Consider the following 26,206-nt stretch of genomic DNA (forward strand, 5'->3'; position numbering starts at 1 on the left):
TGGGTCGACTAGAGAAACAAATTCATAGATAACTCATATGTGAATAAGAAAGAGCTTTGTATACAAGAGCAATTGCGTATTTAGAAAACATCCCAGCCTAGTCCCTATCAAGTCCATAAGTCCGATATTATCCCAAGTGTCTGATACCAATCTATAAAGTCCTCTTCAGACTCACGAAGCACATGCAAAGATCACAGGCCAGTGGGTGGGAAGACTTGTACATCCAGTGGTGGTGGAAGCATCTTAGCTCTGGCAGGGGTCTCCACGAAGCTCCATGTGTCTTCCCAACAGGAATGCCTCGCAGGGAGTATATGTATCCCTCCTCCAGCGAGCTATTTATCTTCTTAGAGACTCCAAATTCGGCCATCAAACTGGGATCTGATTGACAGGCTAAGCTCCGCCCCTTCACTCTTCAGTCTCAAGTTGACAACAGATGATGTCACTACCACGGGTGCTTATTGTGGAACTGAGCCCTAACTCGCCGCTGGGTCACTGGAATCAAATTACTTCCTCACTGAGTCCAGGGAAGCCTGCTAGTCAAGACTGGGCAGGCACGGTGAGTTCCTTGGACACTATTTGTGGACTGGTATGGACATACAGAATGAAGCATGCCACCCTCGTGCCAGACTGTTGCTGTGATTAGCTGCCCCCAAGTTGATTCTGATTGGTGGCGCACCCTGGTGCCCACAGGGGGACTGTGCGCGCCAGCGCAGGGTTCTCAAGGCTGTGACCCTTAAGAAGTCGATCCCCTGGCCTGTCGCCAACGTTTCAGCTAATTGTCACGTACATCTCCACTTGGGTCACCCCAGGGGCAACTTGCTGAAAAGTCCTTTTTCCAATTGAGGTGACTTTACCTATAGGACACAAGTCAAAGAACTTGAGGATTCAAGATTTGGGACATTTCAAAGGGGGACATTTGTAAGGGCAGTTCCACCTGGACCCACATAGACCCACTGGACTAAGGGCTTGTAGAGACCTGAGAACTGAAGTCTTTGGAGCAGAGAAGACCGAGAGGGTGGGGGTGGGGCTTCAGTTGTGCCTTGATGTTCCGGAAATTTCTGGTAAGGGCTGTAAGGAGCCCTGGTGGCGCAGTGGTTAATGTCCTGGCTGCTAGAGAAAAGTCGGACCAGTAGTCTGAGCCCCGCGACCAGTTTGGGAGAAAGACGTCACAGTCCACGTCCTCCCTGGAATCCCTATGAGGAAATGCTCCCCTGTCCTGTGGAGGCTGAGTTGCGATTGACTCAGCAGCAGTCGGTTTGTCTGTTTGGTTTTTAGTCATAAGTACTTTAGTATTAAGTGGGTAGTGGAAGTTCCGTGGTAAATTCCTGGTTTCAGGGTTCAATTCTGGGTCGGTGCATCTCGCACACAGCCCCCACCCGGGTGTTGGTGGAGGCGTGCATGTTGCTCTGATGCCCATACGGGTTTCATCAGCCGATGGAGTGGGAAGCAAGGCCTGACCATCTACTTCCCTGTGGGTCGCAATGGTCAGGGCTGCAATTGAGCCTGGGGATGGTGTAGGACCAGGCAGCATTCCCACCCATGGTGCATGAGGTCCGGTGGATGGCACAGCAGTCAACAACAATAAGGATGCTTTGCTTTGCATCCTGATGCGCACAAGGAGCCCTGGGGCAGTAGTGGTTACTTATCGGGCTGTGATCCACATGGTGGGCAGTTCAAAACCACCAGCGGCTGCTCGGGAGAAAGACTGGACTTTCTACTCCCATAAACAGTTACCGTTTCGGAAACCCACAGAGGGTCGTCACTAAGAGTCAGCATTGACTTGATTGATGGCAGTGAGTTTGGCTTTGGGTTCTTTTTTTTAATTTTTTATCTTTTTTTTAACATTTATTAGGGGCTCATGCAACTCTTATCACAGTCCATACATATACATACATCAATTGTATAATGCACATCCACACATTCCCTGCCCCAATCATTCTCAAAACATTTGCTCTCCACTTATGGCTTTGGGTTCTTATGCACACGGGGCTTCGTGAGTGAGCATCAACGCGGCAGTAACTGACACGGACAGGTGGGCAGCTGTGTGTCAGGTGCTAGGTTGTCCCGCCTCCTCATCCACATGGCTCTAGCTGATCCTTAGATTTCTCTTCATCCCCTGAACAGAGACAAACCTGGTGCCGGGCACGCAAAAGGCATTCAGTTGTTTCATGAGCTAATAGAATCATTTGGTCACTTTCCTCATCAAACTCTTGCTGACTGGTTCTTCTTGCTGCAGAGAGAAAACAGAAAGATAATTCTACCATTTTCTTTCCTCGCCTAACGGACACCAGGAGAAGAAGTCTCCCTGGGCCCCCACAGCCCCATTTTCCAGTCCCAGTTCCCCGGAGAATAACCACCATCCATTGGTGCATGTTTGTCTGTCTCCCCTGAAGTTGTTTTTTCCCTCCATCAACCCTAGCCCTTGCATTCCTTCAGTTTCAAATCACACCTACAGTTTCTTAGGACCAGGGCCCATGAGAACAGGTGTCTGGCAGACTCTCTCCAGGCGCCCAGACAGAAGAGAGAGGTGCGTGCCCAGTTAGAACATCAGCCTGGCACCCAGCACAGGCCTCCTCCTCTGCGCTCTCCTGCTTCGGGTTGCAGCTGTTGCTAAGCAACCAGGATATCTGTGTTCTCCTGGTCAGCAAATACTTCAGCCAATTCCAGCTGTGAGACACCCAGGGCTGCAACTTGACCTCTGCTGCTGCCCCTTCCCGCCCACCTGCTGGACCGCTCCCGTCTCTGAAGGGCCCCTCTTCCTGGAGGCATGAAGACAGAAGAGCCAGATCCTGATCAATGAAAAGATAAATAGAGCCATTTAAATAAAGCAGAGCCTCCACCTCTTGGACAGAGACATCTCCTAATTCTAGTTGAGTGTAAGCTGGTACCTCCATTCTCTATCTGCATTGGTACTCAAGGCCTGACGAGGCAGTTGATGATATGATTTTATTTTGCACCAGAGAACTCAGCCCATTGTGTTTATTCTCTCGGGTCTGTAAGGGGCTACTGAACCCATCTCTAATGCCCCACCCAACTTGTGAACTGGGGCGAACTCAGGTCCCTGGCTCACTCACCCCTGAGTCATCCCTCACACCTGGCTGGGCACAGGGGGGGTCTTCAAGGGTTTCTCATGGGCCTGCAGAGCAAATGAATCTGTTTTGGAAGAAGTCCAGCCAGATAACTCCTGGAAAACAAGGGCAATGAGAGACTTTGCTTCACATCCTTTGGAGATGTTATGGGGGTAGGGGGACCCCTGGGGGAAGGACATCATGCTCAGTAAAGTGGCGGGTCTGTGAAAAAGAGGCAGTCTGAACAAGATGGATGGGCCTACGAACTGCTGAAACACGGGCTGAAACATAACAGTTCTGAGGATGATGCCGTGCGCACTGGGTCGGGTTTTGTTCTGTTGTGATGGGTCTGAACCTAATGCTCACCTTGGGGATTGCAGCCCACCTGGTAACCACTGTGCCCAAGCAGGCAGGCATGGAGGACTCTCTCCATCGTTGGGGAGGAGGCAGGAGTGCATGGCTGGGGGGTGGTAGGGTGGGGGAGAGGGAGACTAGCTAGCAGGATGTGAGCCCCCTGCTCCCTGAAACAAGCTGAGGCAGGCCAAGGGCAGCATCCCTTAGAGAGAAGGTGGGGAATGATTTGCATTTGGGGCATGTGGCCTGGAATGTTTTTTTTTTTCTTGTGAGGGGCTGCCTGGATCCTGGCAAAGGGTGAGGAGGAGGAGGGGAGGGATTCGCTGGCAGGTGTCTGGACAACATGAAGCCTGAGGGGGTGGGAGCAGAACGGCCTGGAGGTGCTTAAGCAGAGGAAATCCATGAGATGGTCTTGGTCAGTCCTGTGTAGCAAGCCGTTTTCCAGACCATGAAAGGACAGGGCCGGAGACAGCCTGGCGAGCACATGGCTGTCAGAGGTCCAGTGGTCGATTCCCCCAAGGCTTTCCTTCCGAAGTGCCCCTGGGTAGACTCAAGTCAATAACCTTTCACTCAGCAGTCCAGACAGAAATGGTTTGCATGACCCCGGCTCCCTGGGGGTGAGCGTCGTGCTCGGGTAAAATTTAACTTCGTCACTGCTGTGTCTACAGCATCCAGACAGCTCCCCATAGTCTCAACAAGAGTCCTGGACTTGGCATGAGTCCGAGCCCGAGCCCAGACTTGCCCTGGCATTGTGCCTATGCAAAATTCCCTGCCCTCAGGAATCCGCGAGAGGCCCTTCCAGGAGACAAGATGCTGAAGATGTGGAGGGCCCCCTATCGGCCCCCTCCAACCCTTTCCCAGCCTCCTCCAGAGCCTCACTGTGCCAGATGGAAGACTCAGCTCCTAGCCTGTTTGCGCATTGATAAACCAAGTCTCTGGGTGGCACTAACAGTTAAGCCCTCAACCACTAGTCTAATGGTGGGTACTTGAACCCCATCCAGAGGCACCTCTGAAGACAGGCCTAGTGATTTACCTTGAGAACCTGCTGGAGCACAGTTCTGGTCTGCACACAAGGGTGGCCATGGGGCCCATCAACTCAGCGGCAGGGGCAGGTGGGAGTGGTGACAAATGGATACCGTAGGCCCCTGGCATCACCTAGCAGGCCCGGGGGCTCTCGTTTCCCTCCTCTTAGCTGATGTTGCTTGTGCTTGGCCCCACACAGACCCAGCCTCTGCTGGTCTCCCGGGAGTTCCTACCTTGGAGACTTCCTCCTTGAAAGACAGTCAGATTGTTTGCAAACACAGGCAGCCCCTGGACGGTGAGCCACTGATTCCTTCCCTCAGTCTGTCTGTAAGGTAAATCTGTGCTTAGTCAGAATGATTCGGTACAGTCTGCACCTCACATCAACTATTCGAATGTTTGTCTTCATCTGTGCATAGCTTTTTCTGTTTTGTCTGGCATTGTTGTTGTTTGGGTTTTTTGGTTGTTATTGTTCATTTCCTGTGTTGTCTTTTGTGCGATTTTCCGGTGATGAGATCCCATTGTAGATTCCAGTACAGATATAGAGATAGTAACTGGACTAATAATTACCTAGAAGCATGGCAGGGGGGATGGGAGCATGAGGAGCTTACATCAAGGAGTCCACCAAGACTGTGTTCTGAAATGGCTCATGGTGGTGATTGCCCAACTGTCTCAATAGGCTTGAACGATTAAATTGTACGATATGGGATGGATTCACCCATAAGACTGTTTTCAAAGAAGAAGAAATACTTCCTAATCCATTGAACATCTTTAACATAATTCCGTAATAATAGTGCTGATGATGAGGATGGTCTGGTCAGTGCTGCAATGTGTTAACTGCTTGTAATTATGACCCATTGCATGGTCCTCGGTTTTTCATATAATGGGCTTCCTGGTCTGGTTCATAACTACAGGTTGTGCGAAGGTGGATGCCGTTAACCCAGAGCCTCATATCACAAAGCTCTTCTATAGCCTTAGCCTAGCCATTCCCAAACTTCGTTAGCCTGTGTAGATGTCTGCTTTTTATAGCCCCCTTGGAGCATTCCGGCACCCCCAGTGGGGTGCTATCACCCTGGGAATCACTGCCCTAGCCAGCCTCCGGGCCAGTCTGACCGGAGTCACCCACAGGGAGCAGTTCTTAACCTTCCCACCTCAGGTGGTGGGGCCCTGCTCCTGTGATGAGCTGGAAAGCACTTTCCCTTGAAAGGAATGGCTATCAGACGGAGCAAAGGAGCCCGCTGGCATCTGGGCAGCAGGAGGAATGTGGCTCTCTGTGGCAAAGTGCTTTGCAAACGCCCCTCTTTCTCCTCAAAAGGAGACCTGGCAGCATCTGAGCCTTGGAGCCGCTGACAAGGTGTACCCCCCCGGTGTGAGGACGTCCTTGTGGAGGGGGGCACAGATCTGTCCAATTCTCTCAGCAGCAGCCAGGCTCTCACAGGAGACTCTCACAGCCAGCTCCGCATTTAGATGTCTTCCTTCCCCGGTGCTGTCAGAACGCAAGACCGCCCAGTAGATATGGCTTTAAAGAACAAACGCCTGCCCTCTCACAGCTCCGGGGGCTAGAAGTCCAAGTTCAGGGTGTGGGGAGAGCCACGCTCTCTCGGTTGGCTGTGAGTGGGGAGAGACCTCTCCTGGTCTTTCTCAGCTTCCAGAAGTCCAAGTTCAGGGTGTGGGGAGAGCCACGCTCTCTCGGTTGGCTCTGAGTGGGGAGAGACCTCTCCTGGTCTTTCTCAGCTTCCACTCGCTGATTGATTTTTGCCATTCCCTGGGCTTATAGCTGCATCTATATGGCTGCATTTTCCAGCTCATCCGTGGTGAGGCCAGATCCCAGTGGGCCTTGGTTTCAAGCCCTGTGCTTTACTGACCACGTGTGCTGCCACCCACTCCCAGGAACACCACCCTACTCCCCAATTCCTTTTGACTTCTTGTAGCTCCAAGGCTATCGTGGAGCGACGAGACCTACTGCTGACGTCATTGGGCCCTGCTCCTGTGGCGGGACACTGCGTCTGCACCGTCGGATGCTGACCACGGCAGCCGCTCATGTCCACTCTGTGCCTGCGCCAACTCTGTCCTGAGGACCCCACTCCGATAGGGTTCAGACCCATGCCATTCCGTGACGGCCTCATGCAAACTGAAACCGTCAGAGACCCCGTTTCCAAACAAGGCTGGGTTGATGGGCACCAGGGCTTAGGGTGTCCACATATCCTTCCTTGAGGGACACCATTCAGCCCGCAGCAGTGGGATTGTTCCAGTTTTCATAGATAAAGTGCCAGAGACATTGAGAGTCTCGGGCGGCAGAGAGGGCAAATGCCAGAATCGTCATGTACATCCAGGTCTCTTGACACCCCCCTTCCGCTCCCTTCCCAGTAGATGCGGTGGTTCTTGGATGCTTTATTAGTTAGTAGGCACGCAATGGTGCCTCCGTGCACAAATCCGTCTTTGCGGGAAGGAGCCGGAAAGCTTAGAGACTGGTTGTGCTACAGAGGCCTGTCCGTCACAGCTGTATCGAAGTCTCACAAGGTGGGAGGCTGATAAGCATTGGAAACTCATTGCCTAATCAACCAGTTGGCCACGCTCATTCCAAAGTCCCAAGTGAAAAACCCTTTCTTGTCCCTTCAGTAGCTGTGGACGTTCACTGGCCCGAAGCACAAATCCCTCTCCCCGCCATATGCCTCTTCCTTTGAACACACGCCTCAGATTGGATTCGGACCCTCAGACTGCAGGGTGGCCGCATGTGAATGGAGAACGCCTTCCAAAACCCTGTTTCCAAACAAAGCGCATTCATGGGGACTAGGGGTCAGGGCGGGACCCAACTCAATCCATAGCTCTCCCCACCCCCCACCGCCCACCCTCCGGGGCCCCACACAAGCCCTTCTGCACCAGCACCCCCTCCCAGCACTCCCCAAACCCTCTCCCCCAGGGGACGTCCAGTGTGGAAAGTGTGGAGGTGACATAGTTGGAAGCGCTTGGCAATTGATGTGCCCGTGATTATTACCACCTATTGGTGGACCCAGAGGAATGGAGGGGGGTTGCCTGCTCCCTTGAAAGATTTCGTCTCAGACACCCTAGGGAGCAGTGCTACGTCTGTCCTGCAGGGTCACAACGAGAAGCAACTGGACGGCAGCGGGTGGGTTGGTGGAGCCAGACGCTGGCCAGCCTCAGGGCAGTGGAGAAAGGCTCTGTGGGGAAGACTTTGGTAGCTGACCCACGGCTGTGGGGATGGAAGTTTCCACAGCGAGCCTAGCTTTCAATGCCCGTTGGGTTTCATTTTTGCTTCTTGCTAAGGGGTGAAGATCCTTGTGCCTGAGAGGAAACTTGGTCCTCGGGCCACTGTGCTTCCCTTACTCGTGGGGGCGGTGCTAGCGTGGGCCCCGTGGTTTCCTGCCCCCGTGCTTTCATAGAAGTGGAGGACATGGCGAGCTTGCAGGAGGCCCGCGCCCTGGCAGACCTTCGTCCGTTCACCTGGGGGGACTCAGTCACCACATTGGCACTTCCTCCCCCTCCCTGTATCCTTCCTGAGCGAGTCTTTCAGTTGCTCTGGCCAGCCCAGGGTCACAGATGTGAAGCATCTGTGGTCAGTCTGTCCAGCAGGACAACCCTGGAGGCTCCAGCCCTTCTTGCTGCCCAGTATTAGATTCTGCCCTCCCTCTGGGATCCAAGGGGCCCACAGGGACTGTGAGTCCTCCGATCTGTCCATCTGAGGGCTCCCAGGCTCAGCCACTTAATCCTGCTCCCACCCTTCTGCTCCTGGTATGTCTCTAGCTAGATAATGGAAAGGGGGCGTACTCAGGAAGCACAGAGCTGGATTTGCTACCTGGGCCTGCCGCAAAGCTCTGCCATCTTGGGCAGTTGTCATCACTCTGAGCCCTTCTTTGCTCCGCTGGGCTAGTCCATGAGCCAATGAGCCTGAGAGGGAAGCAGCTGCCGCCTAGTAGACCCAGAGCAGCTCTGGTCCCCTCCCGTGTCCTCTTTCTTTCTGCTCCTGCCCTGCTCCTGCTCTGGTCTTCCACTGTTACAGAGAGTCCTGAGCTGGGGACCCAACCTCATTGGCTTCCAGGAGATGAATGATGGGTTTTTAAAAACTCTAGGTGCCTCGTGGAATCGTTCTTTTTAGTGGGCCAAAAACTCTCCAAACCCCACAGAAAGAACAAAGGGAGGTGCCCAGGAACATCTACCTGGGGTGCTTTGTATTAGGAGAATGCTTGAGAATCTTCACCTTTGCTGCAGGGTTTGGAGCTCAAGGGGACTCGGCCTGCAAACCCACCGCCATGGAATTGATTCTGGCTCCTAGCAACCCTGTGTAAGGTTTCTGAGGCTTTCTGGAAGCCGACAGTCGCATTGTTCTCCTTCAGAGCATCTGCTGGGTTTGAGGGACCAGCTTACAATCAGCCGTCCAGCACCTACCCAACAGCATCACCAGGGACCAGGCCCGTAACATCAAGGAGTGGACTTGTTGGCTGCAGTCGGTAGCCCCAAGTCACAAACAAAGTGAACACACCCTCCCCTTGACCAGTTGGGGATTGACAGGAGGAGATTGCCAGAAGCAACTGGACGGCATGCTCTTCGGCGACGGACTTGGTTTCAAAGCTGTGCTGAAACCTATCCAGCATGAATAGCCGCAGGCAAGTGTCCGCTGACAGACGAGCGGTGGCTATGCGTGAGGGTCCTGGAGGGGGAGAATTCTGCCATTATACCCACAGCCTCAGAAGTCAACTGTTGTTAAGGTCCAGCGAGTCAGTTCCAAGCCAGAGTGACCCTGTACACCACGCAACGCAACACTGCCCAGCCCTGTGCCGCCTGCACTCTGTCCCTATACTTTTTTTTATAAACATTTTATTAGGGGCTCATACAACTCATCACAATCCATACATATACATACATCAATTGTATAAAGCACATCCATACATTCTTTGCCCTAATCATTTTCAAAGCATTTGCTCTCCACTTAAGCCCTTTGCATCAGGTCCTCTTTTTTTCCCCTCCCTCCCCGCTCCCCCCTCCCTCATGAGCCCTAGATAATTTCAGATTATTATTTTGTCATATCTTGCCCTATTGTCGCAGCCACCACGTCCACCCGTCTCCTTGCGGGCCTTTCCATCACTGACCCTCTACTTTACCAACCATGATGTCTCTCTCCAGGGACTGGTCACTCCTGACTACGTGTCCCAAGCATGTGAGACAAAAGCCCTTCCGTCCCGGCCTCCAAGGAGCACTCTGGCCATACTTCTTCCAAGAGAGATTGGTTTGCACTTTTGATGAACTGAGCTGGGGGAATTGCAGGAGGCATGGCTGTGATAACCTTCCCCACACCGTCTCTTGTTACCTTACATGGCAAAACAGAAGGGCCTAATCTAATCGTGCTAGCCCTCTAAAGCCAGAGACTGCGCGCTGGCTGGTGGCAAAAGAAGAGGGATTTGGAGCTTGTCCAGACCTGAAATGGATTAGACTCTGACATGCAGCTGCTGGCTTGAAGACATAGGGGCACTGGGTGGGGAACTGAGAGCAGCCCACGGCTGACAGCCCCCCAAAAGAGAGCCCTCAGGCCTGCAACCACCATCAGGTGCCAGCACGTCTCTCCAGCCCTGCGTGACAGAGCAGAACTGAACTTGCAGGCTTCTCTGGGCTGAGTGTTCTGAAGGAGATCACCAGGCCTTCCTTCTGAGGCACCTCTGGGTGGACTCAAATCTCAATCTCTCAGCCTGGGCGCACCATTTGCACCCCACCCTGAGGCTCCCCTGCAACCACACAGGACTGGATTCTGCCAACAACTTGAATGGATCTGATTTTCCCCAAAAACTCCCTGCCCACTGACTCTGACACCTTGATTCTGACCTTGGGAGACCCTAAGCAGCGAATCCAAGGGAGTCCATCCAGACTCCGGACCTGCAGACCATGAGACAGCACATTGGCTTGTGAGTCTTATCACAGCAGTAAGAAAACCGCACAGTAATGCAATAGGGCTGGGTGGGGACTGTAGCGTCCTTGAGCTACATGTGACATCTAAGGATCAACACTAAATGATACACACTGAGCTTCAATGGACTACTGTCATCTAGGACAGTCTGCAGAAGACACCCAATGTTTCCAAATCTTCTACTTTTTTAAGGAAAGTAAAAGAAAAAAATTGAGACTGAGACATCCTGATTATTCTTCTCTAAAATGCATCTGCTGTGGACATGTACCTATGGACCCCCCTTTGTAATTCCATCCTTAAAGTACAACACCTCTTGCATGGAGAAAGTTTTGAGGTTGGTTTTTTTTTTTAGTTTGCCTCATTTAAAGCCCATTGTCGTTCAGCTATACACGTAGGGAGGACAGTGTATCTCTTGAAACCAACAGTTCGGTACTGAGATTTTTATCAGGCATCATGTGGCATAGGGGTTACATGGTGAACTGCTAACCGCAAGGTCAGCAGTTCGGAACCCACCAGCGCTTCCTCGGGAGAGGCAGAGAGTTTCTGCTCCAGTAAAGAGTTGCGGCCTCAGACACTCCCAGGGACAGTTCTGTCTTGTCCTCTAGGGTCACTGCGAGTCGGAATCGACTCGATGGCAGTGCGTTTGATCGCTGGCACGGAGATTATGGGCGAAATGGCTAGATGGTAGTGATGCACATGCCACAACCTGAGGGAGGGCCACTAAGTGCTGACAGGAGTTTCTGTTGGGAGTGCTGACTGTTGAGGAATCGAACCCTGGCCTTCCACGCAGAAGACCTGCCGCAGGGGCGGCCCCACCATCTGTCCGTGGAGTGTCGCTGTCATGCCGCTCAGGTTGGTGTCAGCAGATCTTTCAGGCCACGGCAAACTAGGAAGAAAGGCCTGATGAAGTCCTTCTTCAAACCAGATCACAGAGGCCCAGCCCACAGTGACCACGGGGCTCCCACAGGACCGAGCAGCGTTTCCTTCTGGGGTGCGCGGCGTTGCCACGTGCTGAGCGCCAACTCAGCAGCAGCTAACGGCAGCAGCAGTGAGTTTCTGTGCCCAAAGAGGGCACAGGCAACAGGCTGAGGAGACGGGCTGTCCACAAAGGGGGCTGGTGGGTGGGGGGCTGACCTTTCAGGGTGCGTTGAATCTCAAAACACTCTTCTTCCACGAATGCAGCTCAGCGTCCAGTCCCTTCAACGACCAGCCCCTGGACTTCGCTTTCAGTTGGCTGTGCCCTTCCCTTCTTGTCCGGCTCACTGAGGAGCTTCACAAAGGAGCTGAACATGGGTCTCTCTGACCCAGTTCCATCGCCAGCCTGAAATTAGGGTGGAAATTTAATCAAGTTGCTCTGGGATTTCTGAATGTCACCAGCTAAGCATTGGGCACCCGCCTCCAATGTCCTGGTTCCTATGTTCACCACAGGCAGTGACCACCCCCCTTCCCCGGAGCCCCTCGCCTGCCACACTGCACAGCACACCCTCGTGGGAACAACACACGTGGGAACAGGCGAGGGCAGGGATGGGTCCCAGGGAGAGGGGTGCTGCTCCTTGGGAAATGTATGCAATGTAGTTCAAATAATGACCTTATGTTCCTTGCTGGCTGTCCGGTGAGTTCCAATTCACAGCAACTGTACTTACAACAGGGAAAACAGTTGCCCAGCCCAGCACCCTCTCCTCTCCACAACGGTCGGTATGTTTGAAGCAGGTCAGACACTATTCTGCTGCGACCCATAACGTTTTCACTGGCTGATCGTCAGAAGTAGATCACCAGCCCTTTCTTCCTAATCTGTTTTCCGGTGGATGCTCTGAGGAAGCCTGTTCAGCCCAGGTGACACTGGTGGTGTGTGAAATACAGGTGGCACCGCGGCAACCTACAGGTCCTGCAGCACGACAGCCTAGCAGATGGGGCGGAGTAACTGCCTAGCCAGCCGCAGGCTAGACGTGACCAGAGGCGGTCATGCAGGGCAGGCTTTCACCAGAGCCTCTCTAGTTCCAGTCCCAGCTGAATACTCACTGAGTCACAGACCCTGAGACAAGGTGCGTGCCCTCGTAGGACTCGGTTTGCACATCTGTAAGATGGGGGTGATATGAGTCCCCACCTTGCAAGTTTGTACAGACTAGAATGAAATGCAGGCCAACTACTTAGCCTCCTCGGGTAGCAAGACCGGGCTCAGCAAGTGGCTGCTGTTACCGTGTGACAGTGTGTTCTCAGGGTGAACAGATTCGGCCCTGGGTTGGGTTGAGAAGTTGTACTTACAACAGGAATGCTCATGGGACTGGAGATGACACGTTCAGTCTCTCGGATGGAGATGGAGAAAGCATCAGAGGGAGAGAGGGTAGACTAGAGAAACAAAGTCATAGACACTCATAGGTGTATAAGAAAGAGGTTTCTATATAAAAGCAATTGAAGATTGAGAAAACATCCCAGCCCAGTCTAGATCAAGTCCATGAGTCCAATCTTAGTCCATATATCCAATAGCAATCTATAAAGTCCTCTTCAGACTCCCGAAACACATGCAATGACACTGAATGCAGGAAGATTACAGGTCAGTGGATGGGGAGTCTTGTGGATCCAGTGGCATTGTAAGCATCTCAGCACTGGCCGGGGTCTCTACGTGGCTTCGTTGGCTCCAAGGCTTTGGCTGCCATCAGGGCAGGTCCATGTGGCTTCTCCTCAGGGATGTCTTGCAGGGAGTGAGCAGAGAGAAAGAATGTCTCCCACCTCTAAGGAAGAAACACCAGAGTTCCCAGAACCCTCAGGAGAAGGCCAGGCCCAGACAGAGGCCTCATTGGCTATATCCTGATTTACAGGCTAGACTCCTTCACTCTTAATCCTCAAATTGACACCAGATTATATCACTACCACAGAGGGTGAGTTAGATACATCGCTCCTGCTGATACTTCCACTTTCTAAATAGAGATGCAAAACTGCACACGCCTGCACGAGACAGTGTTGGAGAGAGTGGAGAGGCACGTGGTTGGATAAACAAGGAGAGCGAAAGAGCTGGACTCAGTGGAAGGAAGGACACAGAAGAGTGGGTGCATTTGAATCGCAGTGCTGGTGATGAATATTAAAAGCCCCACAGACTGCCAGAGAACAGATTTGTCTTGGAGGAAGTACAGCCAGAATGCTCCTTAGAGGCAAGTACTGTGCGACTTTGTCGTACATACTGTGGATATGTTGGCTGGGAGACCGGGTCCTGCAAACAGCCATCGTACTTGGATGAGAGGGATTGGCCCCGCAGCTACAACAATGGGCTCACCCGGGTAAGGAATGCCAGTGTGGCACAGGACCGGGCAGTGTGTCGTTCTGTTGTGCACAGGCTCTGACTGCACCATACCACCAACAGCAGTCACGGAGTTCGACGGAATACAAACCCTGCGACTCTTAAACAGGCCAGTTTTAGTGGTTTCTCATCCTTGCTTTAGCCCAGGGGTGTCAAACTGGCCGCCTGAGATGCTCATGCAGCCCCGAGGAAATTTTTTGTGGCCCACGATGCTCTGAAATAAAATGTCACGAGAGAATTCTGTGTACGGCATTGCCTCAATTTCCCCTAAGTGCTATTTTCTTCATGACAATTTTTTCTATTTTCATCTTATTTCAGAGCATCGTGGGCCACAAAAAACACCTCAGGGGCCACATGCGGCCCGTGGGCCTTCAGTTTGATACCCCTGCTTTAGACCATTTTCTAAATGATGCCCCCAAGCTTCTGAATGATGAGTCGGCAAACTCCTACTCATGCTTCAGAACCCCACTCAAATGCCATCTCTTCAACGGCGCTTCCTTCTATGTCCACATCCATTGGGCCTCCCCTCTTTTGTTCTTTCATTGCACATTGTTCATTCTCTACTAGACGAGTGTCCTCCAGGCCCTCATTTCCTGCTTGAGCTCCCCTGCTAGACTATGAACATACCCTGGTGGCACAGCGGTTAAGCACTTGGCTGCCGACGTAAGGGTTGGAGGTTCGGACCCACCAGCTGTTCTGTAAGAGAAAGAGGTGGGGCTATTCTATGTACTTTTTCCTATCGGGTAACTGAGTCAGAACCAGCTGCACGGCAGCGGGGTGGGGCTAGCCTATGCATGAATCCCAGTTTTTCTTTCTTATTCATGGTTTTGATCTCCAGGGCCGAGCACAGAAACGTTGAAGGAGTACAGTGGGAATGAAGATAAGGAGCAAGCTGCCTGGAATGTAGGGAAGGCCCTCCTGGCTGCTGGGAATGGAGGGGACTCGGGAGGCCCTATGTAACAGGCAGCCTGTGGGCTCTGCCTCTGCCTGGCAACAGCACACCAGCCTCCTGGCTTCCAGAAGATAAGGAGCTGTCAGCAGAAAGGGAAGGCAGCTCTTTCTTTCTTGATTAGATAAGGCTGGTGTCATTGGAACCGCGCTGGCAGGGAGGGAGGCGCTGACATGGCAGGCTGATCTCATTGGTAACAGCCTAGCCCCGGGCAGCTGGGTGGCAGCCATACTCCAAGTGGACAGGGAGAAGCTGCTTTGGACCAAGGGTAGGGAGAGCATCCTCTCCAGGACACATAGAAGTGTCAGTGGAGGTCCTTTGCCCCGAGGCCCATGGAGCACCTTTTGAATCCAGGACCAGCCGCCACAGAAGCCCTGGTCCCTGCTCAGGAGGGACTGGTGTCTGAAAGTGGTTCTCCAGGACGTGTTGGTTGGAAACTCCTTCCCTGTGGCATGTTGCTCCCTGTGGGATGCTGTGGACGTGGCCCTGGCTCCTGGCACAATGAAGCAAAATGCTGACCAATCTTGGGCCATCGCTGCAGTCAGTTGCAGATGGGATCACTGTGACCTGTCGCGTTTCCCTTGGCTGGTGCGCAGAAGTGGGTCACTAAGCCCTTCTTCCTAGTCCATCTTAGTCTGGTCAGTCCGCTCCCAGCATCGCGGTAGCACGCAAGCCTCCGCTGACAGACTGGTCCAGTGGGAATCACACCTGAGTCTCCCGAGGGAAAAGATCCAACCCCTGACCAGCCGCAACCCACAAACTGTCCCCGAGGCCTCTGATATTTGGGCCCAGTGCCCACGAGGAGGAGAAACTGCCTGAACAAGCAGGCTCTGGAGGACGCCAGGTCTCCGTTTCCCCTGGGAGGAGACCAAAGAGGGTGCTAAAGCTCACTCTGAAAGTCAATGAAAAGCGCCTGACAAGCAAGAGCCGCACGGCCTTGTACCAGGCACGTCTGCCCTCCAGAAGAGAAGGGCCCTCCTCTGATCTTTCTCCCCGCTTGAATTGCGAGCACAGCTGTGTGTGTGCAGCTGTGTGTTGGGGGGGGGGGGCAGAGTCCCTCCATATGATGGACAGGTCATGCTCACTTTCACCAAGAATGTCTTAGAAAATTAAGTTGGTCCAAGCTTCAAGTGCAAGACTCAATTAACCAAAAAAAAAAAAAAAACAACCACAAAGCTGGTTCAAGTCCAAGGTTCCCCCGGCAGAGCTGGCTTACACTCACCATCTTCGCACAAAGGGGTGAATGGTCTGAGCAGAGGGAAGGGAGTCCGACTGCATTTCCCTGCACGCGAGGCCAGTCTCTGCCGCTACGAAGCCACAGAGACACGGCACCACCTTGACAAGTCCGGCACAGTTCCAGGGCTGTGGGACGGCTCTCCTGTGGTGGAGTGGGCTGAGCAGGCAGCCACGGTCTGACCCGCAGTGCCAGCAAGTCCCCAACAGGCACCTTCGCCCCGAGGAAGCCGAGCTGCCCCACTGTGCTTTGCGAAGACTCCCCAGCTGCTTGGAAGATGCCAGGCGGTCTGCAAAACACAAAACACTTTCTCTCCAGCGCTTTTGATCTCCTCCTGCTTTCCTCTGTGAGCAGCTCTGGGGACGCGTTGGGCTGCGATCCGCATGGTGACCAGTTGGAAACCACCCCCAGCAGCAGCTTCGAGGGAGAAAGACAGGGCTTTCTACTTACTCCAGTGGACAGTTGCTGTCTCGGACACCCATGGGGTGGCGGGGGTGGGGGGAAGACTGTGAGCCAGCAGGACTCCACGGCACTGAGTTGGTTTTGGACTTTCCGTTTTGCTCCGCTGACTTATTGGGAGCCCCTGGACATCCTTCTGTATGCCGTGGTTTCTCCTCTGGGTGTGGAGGCCCCGCGCTTGGGGGGAGGGCTCCACGTTTTGTCACAGCGGGATGAGCTTCCAGGGGGCCCCCTGGGCCTGCTGCTCTGAGACGTGTGGGCGGGCTGGTGGAGGTGGCCCCTGTCCCCCTGGAAAGGCTGTCCACTCTGGAGTGAGTGCTCAGGCAGCTGGGCTCGGTCAGCGGGGCCGGGTGGAGAGTGACCGATTGTGTGTCCAGGTGCGAGGAGAGGCTTTGTCAGGGACCCCAGGAGGAATCCACCGTGGCTGCCTGTGGCGCTGTCTTGTTTCTTAGGGGCGGCCACTGTGATCACACATGCCACAAGAGCCGAAATTGACTTTCTCATCATTCTAGAGCAGTGGTTCCCAACCGTCTTCATGCCGCGACCCTTTAACACAGTTCCTCATGTTGTGGTGACCCCCCAACCATAAAATGATTCTCCTCGTTACTTCACTGTCATTTTGGTACTGTTATGAATCGGGCAACCGCTGTGAAAGGGGCTGCGACCCACAGGTTGAGAACCACTGTTCCGGAGGCTAACGGCCCAAATCCGGGTCTCCGCCATGGAGTTTGCTGCGTGGGAGCTCTCTCCCGCTTGCTGATGTCAGCTCTCACAGGGCCTCTGTCTTCCCCCTGGTGTGGGTGTGTGATTCTGTCCTGGGCTTTTTATAAGACACAGACAGAAGTGATTCGGTTTGAGGCCCACTCCTTGTCTCTGACCTCATTACACAACAGAAGGAAACCCCTCTTACCTAATAGTGTTGTATGTATGTATAGGTAAAAGGGTTAGAACTTGAGCATCTCCTTAATGGGGGATAACATTTCCATCTCTAACAGGGGCTTGCGACCCTATAGGACAGGTGTGTCCAACTGGCGGCACCCGAGGCAATTTTTTGTGGCCCACAATGCTCTAAAATAAGATGAAAGTAGAAAAAATTGTTATGAAGAAAATAGCACGTCGGGGAAATTGAGGCAATACCGTACACACAATTCCCTCGTTACATTTTATTTCAGAGCATCGTGGGCCACAAAAACTTACCTCGGGGGCTGCATGTGGCCCACAAGCTGCCAGTTTATCACCCTTGCTATAGGACGCAGTAGAGCTGCCCCTGTGGGTTTCTGAGACGAACTCTTCACGGGAGTAGAAAGCCTCATTGTTCTCCCACGAATCTGCAGGTGGTTTCCAACTGCTGATCTTGTGGCTAGCAGCCCGACATGTAAATGAGCGTTTTCCTCTGGCCGTTAAAGTAGAAACTTAGACAACATGGAAACGTGTCGTGAAGAAAAGAAAGATCCATCTAATCCTTCCAATCTGAATTGTGATTGTTGTCCGTTGCAGTTGAGTCGGTTCTGATGCACAGCGACCCCAAGTGTTAGCGCCTAGAACTGCACCACGAGGTTTTCCTGCCTGGTCTCTGTGGAAGCCATCCCCAAGCGCGTCTTCCTGACACCTCCTCTGGGTGGCCTTGAACTGCCTACCTTTCTGCTAGTGGCCAAGAGCTTGCTACTTTGTATCACCCAGGGACTCCTAACCCAAATTAGCTACCATAAAGTCTTTGAGGTATTCCCTTCTGGTTTTCTTCGTCACCTCTCTTCCCCCCCCCCCCCCCGAGATGAGATCATAATAAGTTTTTGAACAGAGCCCCTTTCATTTTATATGATGTCGTAACCATCCTGCTGGCCACGGAGGAGTCTTCCTAAGCCTCATTCTTATTGGCTGCACAATCCTCCATCCCCTGGCTGTGCTGTTGCTGGCTCGCCCGTTCTTCAGTTGTTGGACGGTTACATTGTTCCCAGAGATTTGCTTTAATGAATAATGCAGTGAGAGGCATCTCTGGCCAAGCAGCTTTGCTGACATGTTAGATGATTTCCTTAGGATCACTTCCTAGAAGTCCCGTTTGATTCGGGAAGGTACGACGTGTGGAGACTGCCGAGACCCTGCTGGACCGTGGATCTGCAGAGGGACCACAGGCAGAAAGGGGGAGCCAGACAAGGCAGTGGTTCTCAACCTCCCTAATGCGGAGACCCTTTAATTCAGTTCCTCATGTGGTGGTGACCCCCCAACCATAAAATGATTTTCTTTACTACTTCGTAACTGTAATTTTTCTAGTTATGAATCACCAAGTAAATAGCTGATATATAAGATATATTTTCATTGTTACAAATTGAACATAATTAAAGCATAGTGGTGAATCACAAAAACAATGTTTAATTATATATTGTGAAATATTTACTTCTAATGACAAATAAATGGCATTTTGTCTTGAAGCGTGGTGTAGCATGGGTAACAGTCTTCAGCTGGGTATGCGTATGTGGGCAATCTGCATGTGGGTGGACCCGTCTGGAGACAGCGGAGCGGTGTCTCGGTTCCTAAGACCATCAGAAATAGATGTTTTCCGACGGTCTTAGGCGACCCCTGTGAAAGGGTCTTTCGACCCCCCAAAGGGGTCACGACCCACAGGTTGAGAACCGCTGCTATCAGGTTCAGGGGGTTCCTGCTGAACGTTGGACGCTGCTGCGGGTGTGGGAGAGACTGAGAGAGGAGGAGAGCCAGGCCTGCCGTGCGACCTCAGCATAGACAAAGCGGCAAGGAAGAGACACAGTAGAACCGTGGGTGAGCCACGCAGGACTTCAGGACGTGGGGAGGGTTTGGCGCATGTCTGTCTTGCCTTTTCTGGAGTGGGAATTCGTAGCTTTCATTAGCACCTCCATCTGTAGAGCTGCAGAGGATGACCTATCACTGACTGCTGGCAGAGTGTTGGGGGAGTGATTGTTGGGGTAGCTGCCATCGAGGTGGCCCCCGGCTCCTAGCAGACACCACACACCGTGCAGTGAAATGGTGCCCGGTCTTACTCCATCCCCTGATCACTATTGTGGTCTGGAGGGTCTTCAGGGGCTGATTTTCAGAAGTAGATATCCAGCCCTTTCTTCCTTGTCTGTCTTAGTCTGGAAGCTCTGATGGAACCTGGTCAGCATCATCGCAACACGGAAGGCTCGGCAGGTAGCAGGTGGTGGTTGCCTATGAAGTGTCTTGACTAACACCCCAACCTAGTTTCTTGCATGGAGTTCGAGAATCCTACCCTGGAGCCACCACTGGCTGCCCCCTCCCCCCAAGGGAACGTAGAAAGGCCAGGCTTTTCTTTTTCCTCTTCTACCTTTTTTTTAACTCACTGTACTACTTTACTTCATAATATTTGCAATAGAAAAAAAAATAAGATAACCATATTCTTAGTAACATTTATATGGCCCAATGAGTACAGTGATAGTCATTGCCAGTTCTGTTTTGGGGGATCCAGAATGGCGCAGGGCAGAGTAACCTATGCCCAACAGGTGTGAGGCAGGTGTTGGCAGCGTCAGTGACCTGTCCCTGCAGTGGCCCACCCGTGTTTATGTAGGGATCTGCTCCTGACAGCATGAGACGGTGCCGTGTGGGGCTAGTGGCTCCAAGGTCACATTATCAGACCATTGTTCTTCCTCAATCCGCTAACGGAGCCTTAACCTGGACCTGGCTTCGCAGAGTTAAAAGAGCTGCCTCCGGCTTGTTCCTGGGCCAGCCATGCTCTACCAACTGGGCGGGACGCCGTGGTTAGTGTGTGGCTCCAGTCCCTTCATTCAAGCCTAGAAATACACGAGTGCGTGGCTGTCCAGCCAGAGTTTGTATTTACTTTTTCCAGTCTGGCCTGAACACTTCTAGTTCTCTTCCGATAGGAAGTAGCAAGCCAGCCATGTGCCGGGCTGCAGCCTGTGCCAGCGGTGCCCACAGAACGCAGAGATTTGGCAAAGCCCAGTCAGCAGAGCCAGGGAGCTGGGGTAGGTGTGGGTGTCTCGTGCTCCCGCTTCCCTGTGGTATCTCTTTTCTGGCTGCCGTGCCCAGGTCTCCACTAGAAGGCCTACCTGCGGAGCTGGACTGCACCCCAGAGAGGGACCCATGCCTTTTTACCACGAGCCCTTGACCCCACGGGTCTCCAGGTCCTAACCAAGGTGGTCATTTCCCCCCTTGCCTGCTTCTCTGAATGAAATCCCGTCCTCAGTTCCTGACACCCTCCTCTCTCTGGCCTTTTGTTCTCATGGGTCCCTGGCATCCACCTGGCACTCCGTGAATACAGAGGGTACTCCTCACACCAGCTTCATTCTCACCTGGCCTCGGCTCCATTGGCTGAAAGCAACAATACCCGCCCCCACCACACAGGCTCTCCCCATAAAAGGCTTGGCAGCGTATTAAACAAACACATCTGTGACTTCAGTCCGTGCTAATCCAGAATGGAAAATAAACACAGGATGGATGGTGTCTAAAACATAAATCCCCCCCCTCCCACCTTTGTTTTTCAACTGGGTGGGGGAGGGGAGGAGTGCGGGGCTAAACGAAAATTAAGGCTTCTAAAAGGGGTCATTAAGAAGGTCTTCCTCAATGAGTCAGTCAGGGTGCAATGTAGCACCGATGAAGAATACAGCTTTCCTCCAGTTCCTAATTGCTTCCTCCCCCCCAACTACCATGATCCGAATTCTACCTTGCAAGTCTGGATAGAGCAGAGGATGTACACTGGGGCAGATAGGAGCTGGAGGCACAGGAAATCCAGGGCAGATGATACCTTCAGGACCAGGGGTGTGAGGGGCAATATTGGGAGGGTAGAGGGAGAGTGGGTTGGAAAGGGGGAATTGATTACAAGGATCTACATGTGACCTCCTCCCTGGGGGACGGACAACAGAAAAGGGGGTGAAGGGAGACGCTGGATAGGGCAAGATATGACAAAATAATAATTTATAAATTATCAAGGGCTCATGAGGGAGGGGGGAGTGGAGAGGGAGGGGAAAAAAGAGGACTTGATGCAAAGGGCTTAAGTGGAGAGCAAATGCTTTGAAAATGATGAGGGCAAAGAATGTACAAATGTGCTTTATATGATTGATGTATGTATATGTACGGATTGTGATAAGAGTTGTATGAGCCCCTAATAAAATGTTTAAAAAAAAAAGGTCTTCCTCAAGCTGCATTAGACTTAGCTATGATTTTCACTTATCTTAGATGTGGACACTACTCTTTCTCTTAGCTGAGATTTTAATAATACTAAATTTCAATTAAAAGTATATTCTATATAAAAGAAAGCATCAAAGTGTGTATGGAAGGTAATTTGAATAAAATATCTTCCATTATATATAACAAAATTATAGATTTTACACTTTAAAATGTTGAACATCAATATCTTCTCTTTAAGTATATATCTATAAATACATATATCTTATTTATCTAAAACATAACATTATATTGTATACAGAAGATCGTTTCAATAATGTATGTATTTGTTTTTATTGGTTTCACTGACTTACAGTTCACATATCCTACATCTCAGTCATTCAGTCGCATTCATGAGAGTGTAAGACCAGCACCACAGGCCTCCAGGGCATTCCTTCCTCCTCGTCCTTGGGGCTGTTAGTGCCCCACTTCCTGACAGCCTCCCCACCAGGCCCCTTTCTTTGAAACTATTAATCCAGTTGCCAGATTAATATGTTTCTTTTTAAACTATATTTTTTACTTTCACATTGTCATATATATTTATAATGTCATATATCTATGTAAAATAAATATATATAAACCACGTATATAATATTGATACATATTTAAAAATATTTCTAAAACATAGGCTACTTCAACATATTACCATAACTATTAATATTTAAATCAGCATCATGGTCCTATTTAAATCAAGCAGTTTGACAGAAATACTTCAATTAATATTAAAAGACGTGTACTGTTTCCTACAAATAAGGTACTATGTAGCCCTGTAGTATAAATATTAGCCTGTAATGCATGTTGCTGTTAGTTGCCACTGAATTTGTCCTGACTTGGGCAGCCCATGGGTGCACACTAGAACCACCGGTCGGTCCGCTGCTCAAGGCTGTGGACGCAAGTTGTCGAGGCTTTGTGCCCAGGTGCCGTTGTGTGAGTTCACAGCACTAACCTTTCCATTAGTCACCGTGCATTTGTTTAAGTGCACTGCCAGGGACTGTGTGTGTGTGTGTGTGTGTGTGTGTGTGTGTGTGTGTGTGTGTGTGTGTGTGTGATACAGAAACAACAAGGAGCCCTGGCGACTCTGTGGGTAAACATTGGGCTGAGAAGCGCAAGGTAAGGTTTCACACCGGACTGTGTGTGTGTGTGTGTGTGTGTGTGTGTGTGTGTGTGTGTGTGTGTGTGTGTGATACAGAAACAACAAGGAGCCCTGGCGACTCTGTGGGTAAACATTGGGCTGAGAAGCGCAAGGTAAGGTTTCACACCGACCCACCTTGTAGTGAGTGAGGAGTTACGAGTTGGGCTCTACCGGAGGGCAAACAGAACAACCCACTAGTATTGTGTCTATTCAGACACAAACCCAATAGGGCGCTTTCCAAGGATGGAAATCCTTCAGAGAAGCAAAATGGCAAGGACTAGTGAACCCCACCCTTTTTTTTTTTTTGGCTCAGCCCAGTGCATTAACCAAGCCGCCACCAGGGTTCCCGTATATGAGAAGGCTTCAGAAAGGTCATAGGAAACCCCGACATTGTGTCGTTGCTGTACTCCAGGAAACACCCCGAGGGCAGTTCTGCTTTGTCCCGCAGGGTCGCTGTGCGTTGGAATCAACTCAATGGAAGTGAGTTTGCGTTCCGTTTTTGTACATACACTGTATTAAAAAACCCCACTGCCATTGAGTGGATTCAAGTTACAGTGATCCTATTTGGGGTTTCCGAGGCTGTAAATCTTGTGGGAGCAGAGGGCGGTCATCTTTTGCCCAGAGAGCGGCTGTTGGTTTTGAACTGGTGACCTTGCGTAAAGTACTCCAACTCATATTCCACGACACCACCAGGGCTCCATATAGTGTGTGCACGCGCCTGCGCGTGTATGTGCATGGTTTCACCTACACATGTTCGACAAAACTATATTCATATTGAAGTAGACAGAATGCTGTTTTATCTAAGTAAAATGTTTTAGAACTATGTATGATGAGGCGCAGGTGCTATCAGGCCACCTGATAGCAAGCTTTGGCCTGGGCGGGTGTGGGGTCACAGCTCCCCCTTTTGCCTGCCGTACACACCTGCGCCTGATGCCCCGTGTTTGTTTGCACCCCCAGGCATCGGCAAGAACGTGATCTGCGACCGCACGGCCACGCCGCTGGACGCCTTCCGCATGATGTCGGCGGCCCACTACTACCCCAAGCTCATGAGCATCATGGGCAACGTGCTGCGCTTCCTGCCTGCCTTCGTGCGCATGAAGCAGCTCGTCGAAGAGGGCTACGTGGGCGAGCTGCTGGTGTGTGAGGTGCGCGTGCACAGCGGCAGCCTGCTGGGCAAGAAGTACAACTGGAGCTGCGACGACCTGATGGGCGGCGGCGGCCTGCACTCGGTGGGCACCTACATCATCGACCTGCTCACCTTCCTCACCGGCCAGAAGGCCGTCAAGGTCCACGGGCTGCTCAAGACCTTCGTCAAGCAGACGGACCACATCAAAGGCATCCGCCAGATCACCAGCGACGACTTCTGCACCTTCCAGATGGTGCTGGAGGGCGGCGTCTGCTGCACCGTCACCCTCAACTTCAACGTGCCCGGCGACTTCAAGCAGGACGTGACGGTGGTCGGCTCAGCTGGGCGCCTGCTGGCCGTGGGCACCGACCTGTACGGGCAGCGCAACAGCGCCCCGGAGCAGGAGCTGCTGCTGGAGGACGCCACGCCCGTCAGCAACTCCCTGCTGCCCGAGAAGGCCTTCAGCGACATCCCCGCGCCTTACCTGCGCGGCACCATCAAGATGATGCAGGCCGTGCGCAGGGCCTTCCAGGACCAGGACGACCGACGCACCTGGGACGGGCGGCCGCTCACCATGGCGGCCACCTTCGATGACTGCCTGTACGCCCTGTGCGTGGTGGACACCATCAAACGGTCCAGCCAGACGGGCGAGTGGCAGAGCATCGCCGTCATGACGGAAGAGCCGGAGCTGAGCCCGGCCTACCTGATCAGCGAGGCCATGCGGCGGAGCAGGATGTCCCTCTACTGTTAGCCTGGACCCGGGACAAGGCAGACCCTAAGGGGGAGTCAGGGGAAGACACGGAAGGAGGGAGGGAGGGAGAGCGGCTCGTGGGGGGTGGGGGACAGGGAGGAAGGGGATGGGGTGGACAGGGGGGAAGGGGGCACTCCAAGGGGCTTGGGGCACAGGTGACACCTGGCTAAGGGCCAAGACTGTAGCTAAGCAAATAGCCTGGGGGAGTCAGTTTGTGAAGAGGCAGTGCCCCACCCACCCTTGACCTCCTTTGTAAGCCAAGTGGGCCTACAGGGTCAGGGTCACTGCTTCCACAGTGAGGAGGACCTCAGCCTTAGCCATCCATCCCAGAAACCCCCCGCTGCCAAGAGATGGCCCTGCCCACACTGGCCTGGCCTGAGTTTATCTAAAAGGTAAACTTCCTGGAAGCCGCTTTGCACAGTTAGTAACTTGGTGACAAAGTGTACACACCTTCCTCGTGGATCCCTCAGGGGAAGCACCACGGGGGTCTAATTGCGTCATTGGCCATCCCCAACAGGGGGATGGGGATGGGGTCAGGGAGGGTCGGTGGCTGCAGATCAGAGGGGTCCCGTCCGCCCCACCCAGATCAGGAAGCACAGGTTGCGGGGGAAACAACCGTGACCAAGGGCCATATGTCCCTCAGACTTTGTCCCCGCTTTGAAAACCACCCGGGCTTTAAGATCTGGCAGGATTTCCAGAGGAAGGGGATGGAGCGCGGGAAGGGTTAATTAGCTGTCAAGAACCCAGCGGAGGAGGCATCTCCAGGCAGGGTCCCTGTGAGTTTGAGCTTGTCAGCTGCCCTGGGAGCCCCTGCTCCTTGGGGTGTGGGGCCTGCTGGAGAATTCCAAATACTGACTGGAATTTGCCTGGGGTTCTGCCTAGCGGATCTGGGACAGGGCTTTAAGGAGCTCCCGCCAGCTTTGCAGATGGAAAAGGGGAAGCTCCGGGTCTCAAGGCTCTTACCCCCAAGGGCTGGCTTTTTTGCTCTCAGGAGTCTAACACCAGAAAGATTTGCAACAAGTATTAAACAAGGCCGGGAGAGGAACATGCTATTCAGTATTTATAAAAATCGAGCTTCAGAATCCTCTGAGGTGTGACTGTCATTGAGGGAAAGCTGCGGTTGGGAAGGCATCCTCCATCCTCACTTGACTTTTTGCTTCAGGAGCTGAGTGGGCTGTGCGCCTGCGCACGCGCTCACGCACACGCCCCGCAGATGTTTGTAAATGTTGCTGTCCTCTAGGATCGCTGGGATCCTTCTTTTAAAACAACCCATCTGGTCTTATCAGAAAGACCGGATCAAATATAGTTTGAAAACCTGGAATCTTTTCTTTTGTGATCTTTTCTATCTGCACCCCTAGTGAGGCGTTTGCCCGAGAACACTGCTTGGAAACCTTCGTGGCTTTCCTTACAAGTTCACGGCAAGCAAACAGCTGTCCTTGGCGTGCACCTGTGGTTTAGACTTCTGTCCAGGTACCTGGAAGTGGAATTCAAAGGCAATATAAGGAGCCTTAGTGGCCCCCCCCAGCCCCACCCCATAGTGTCAACAGACTGTGAAGCCCAGGCTAGCCGTGGGGGGGGGGCAGCTGTGGCTAAGTGCCAACCCTCAGTCAGATGATGGTCATTTTCTGGCACAGAACACTCTGCTTGGTGTGAGGAGGGGACCGTAAGTGCTGCTGCTGATGTGCTGGGGAGGAAGTAAATCTAGTTGCCTCTGAAGGGACACCAGAGTCCTATATACTCA

At 52.5% G+C, this 26,206-nt stretch overlaps 1 protein-coding gene across 1 annotated transcript in view; it reads left to right on the forward strand.

The window, feature by feature from the left end:
* Positions 1-24,513, forward strand: part of GFOD1 (Gfo/Idh/MocA-like oxidoreductase domain containing 1) — a 109,522-nt gene extending 85,009 nt beyond the window's left edge. The window contains exon 2 of the mRNA XM_075540627.1: positions 23,546-24,513. Coding sequence (XP_075396742.1) covers positions 23,546-24,465 — 920 coding nt within the window. The 3' untranslated portion in view covers positions 24,466-24,513. The remainder of the gene's footprint in view (positions 1-23,545) is intronic.
* The last annotated feature ends 1,693 nt before the right edge of the window (positions 24,514-26,206 follow it).

This window comes from Tenrec ecaudatus, chromosome 1 (genome assembly GCF_050624435.1).
Source record: "Tenrec ecaudatus isolate mTenEca1 chromosome 1, mTenEca1.hap1, whole genome shotgun sequence".
Lineage (NCBI taxonomy): Eukaryota > Metazoa > Chordata > Mammalia > Afrosoricida > Tenrecidae > Tenrec > Tenrec ecaudatus.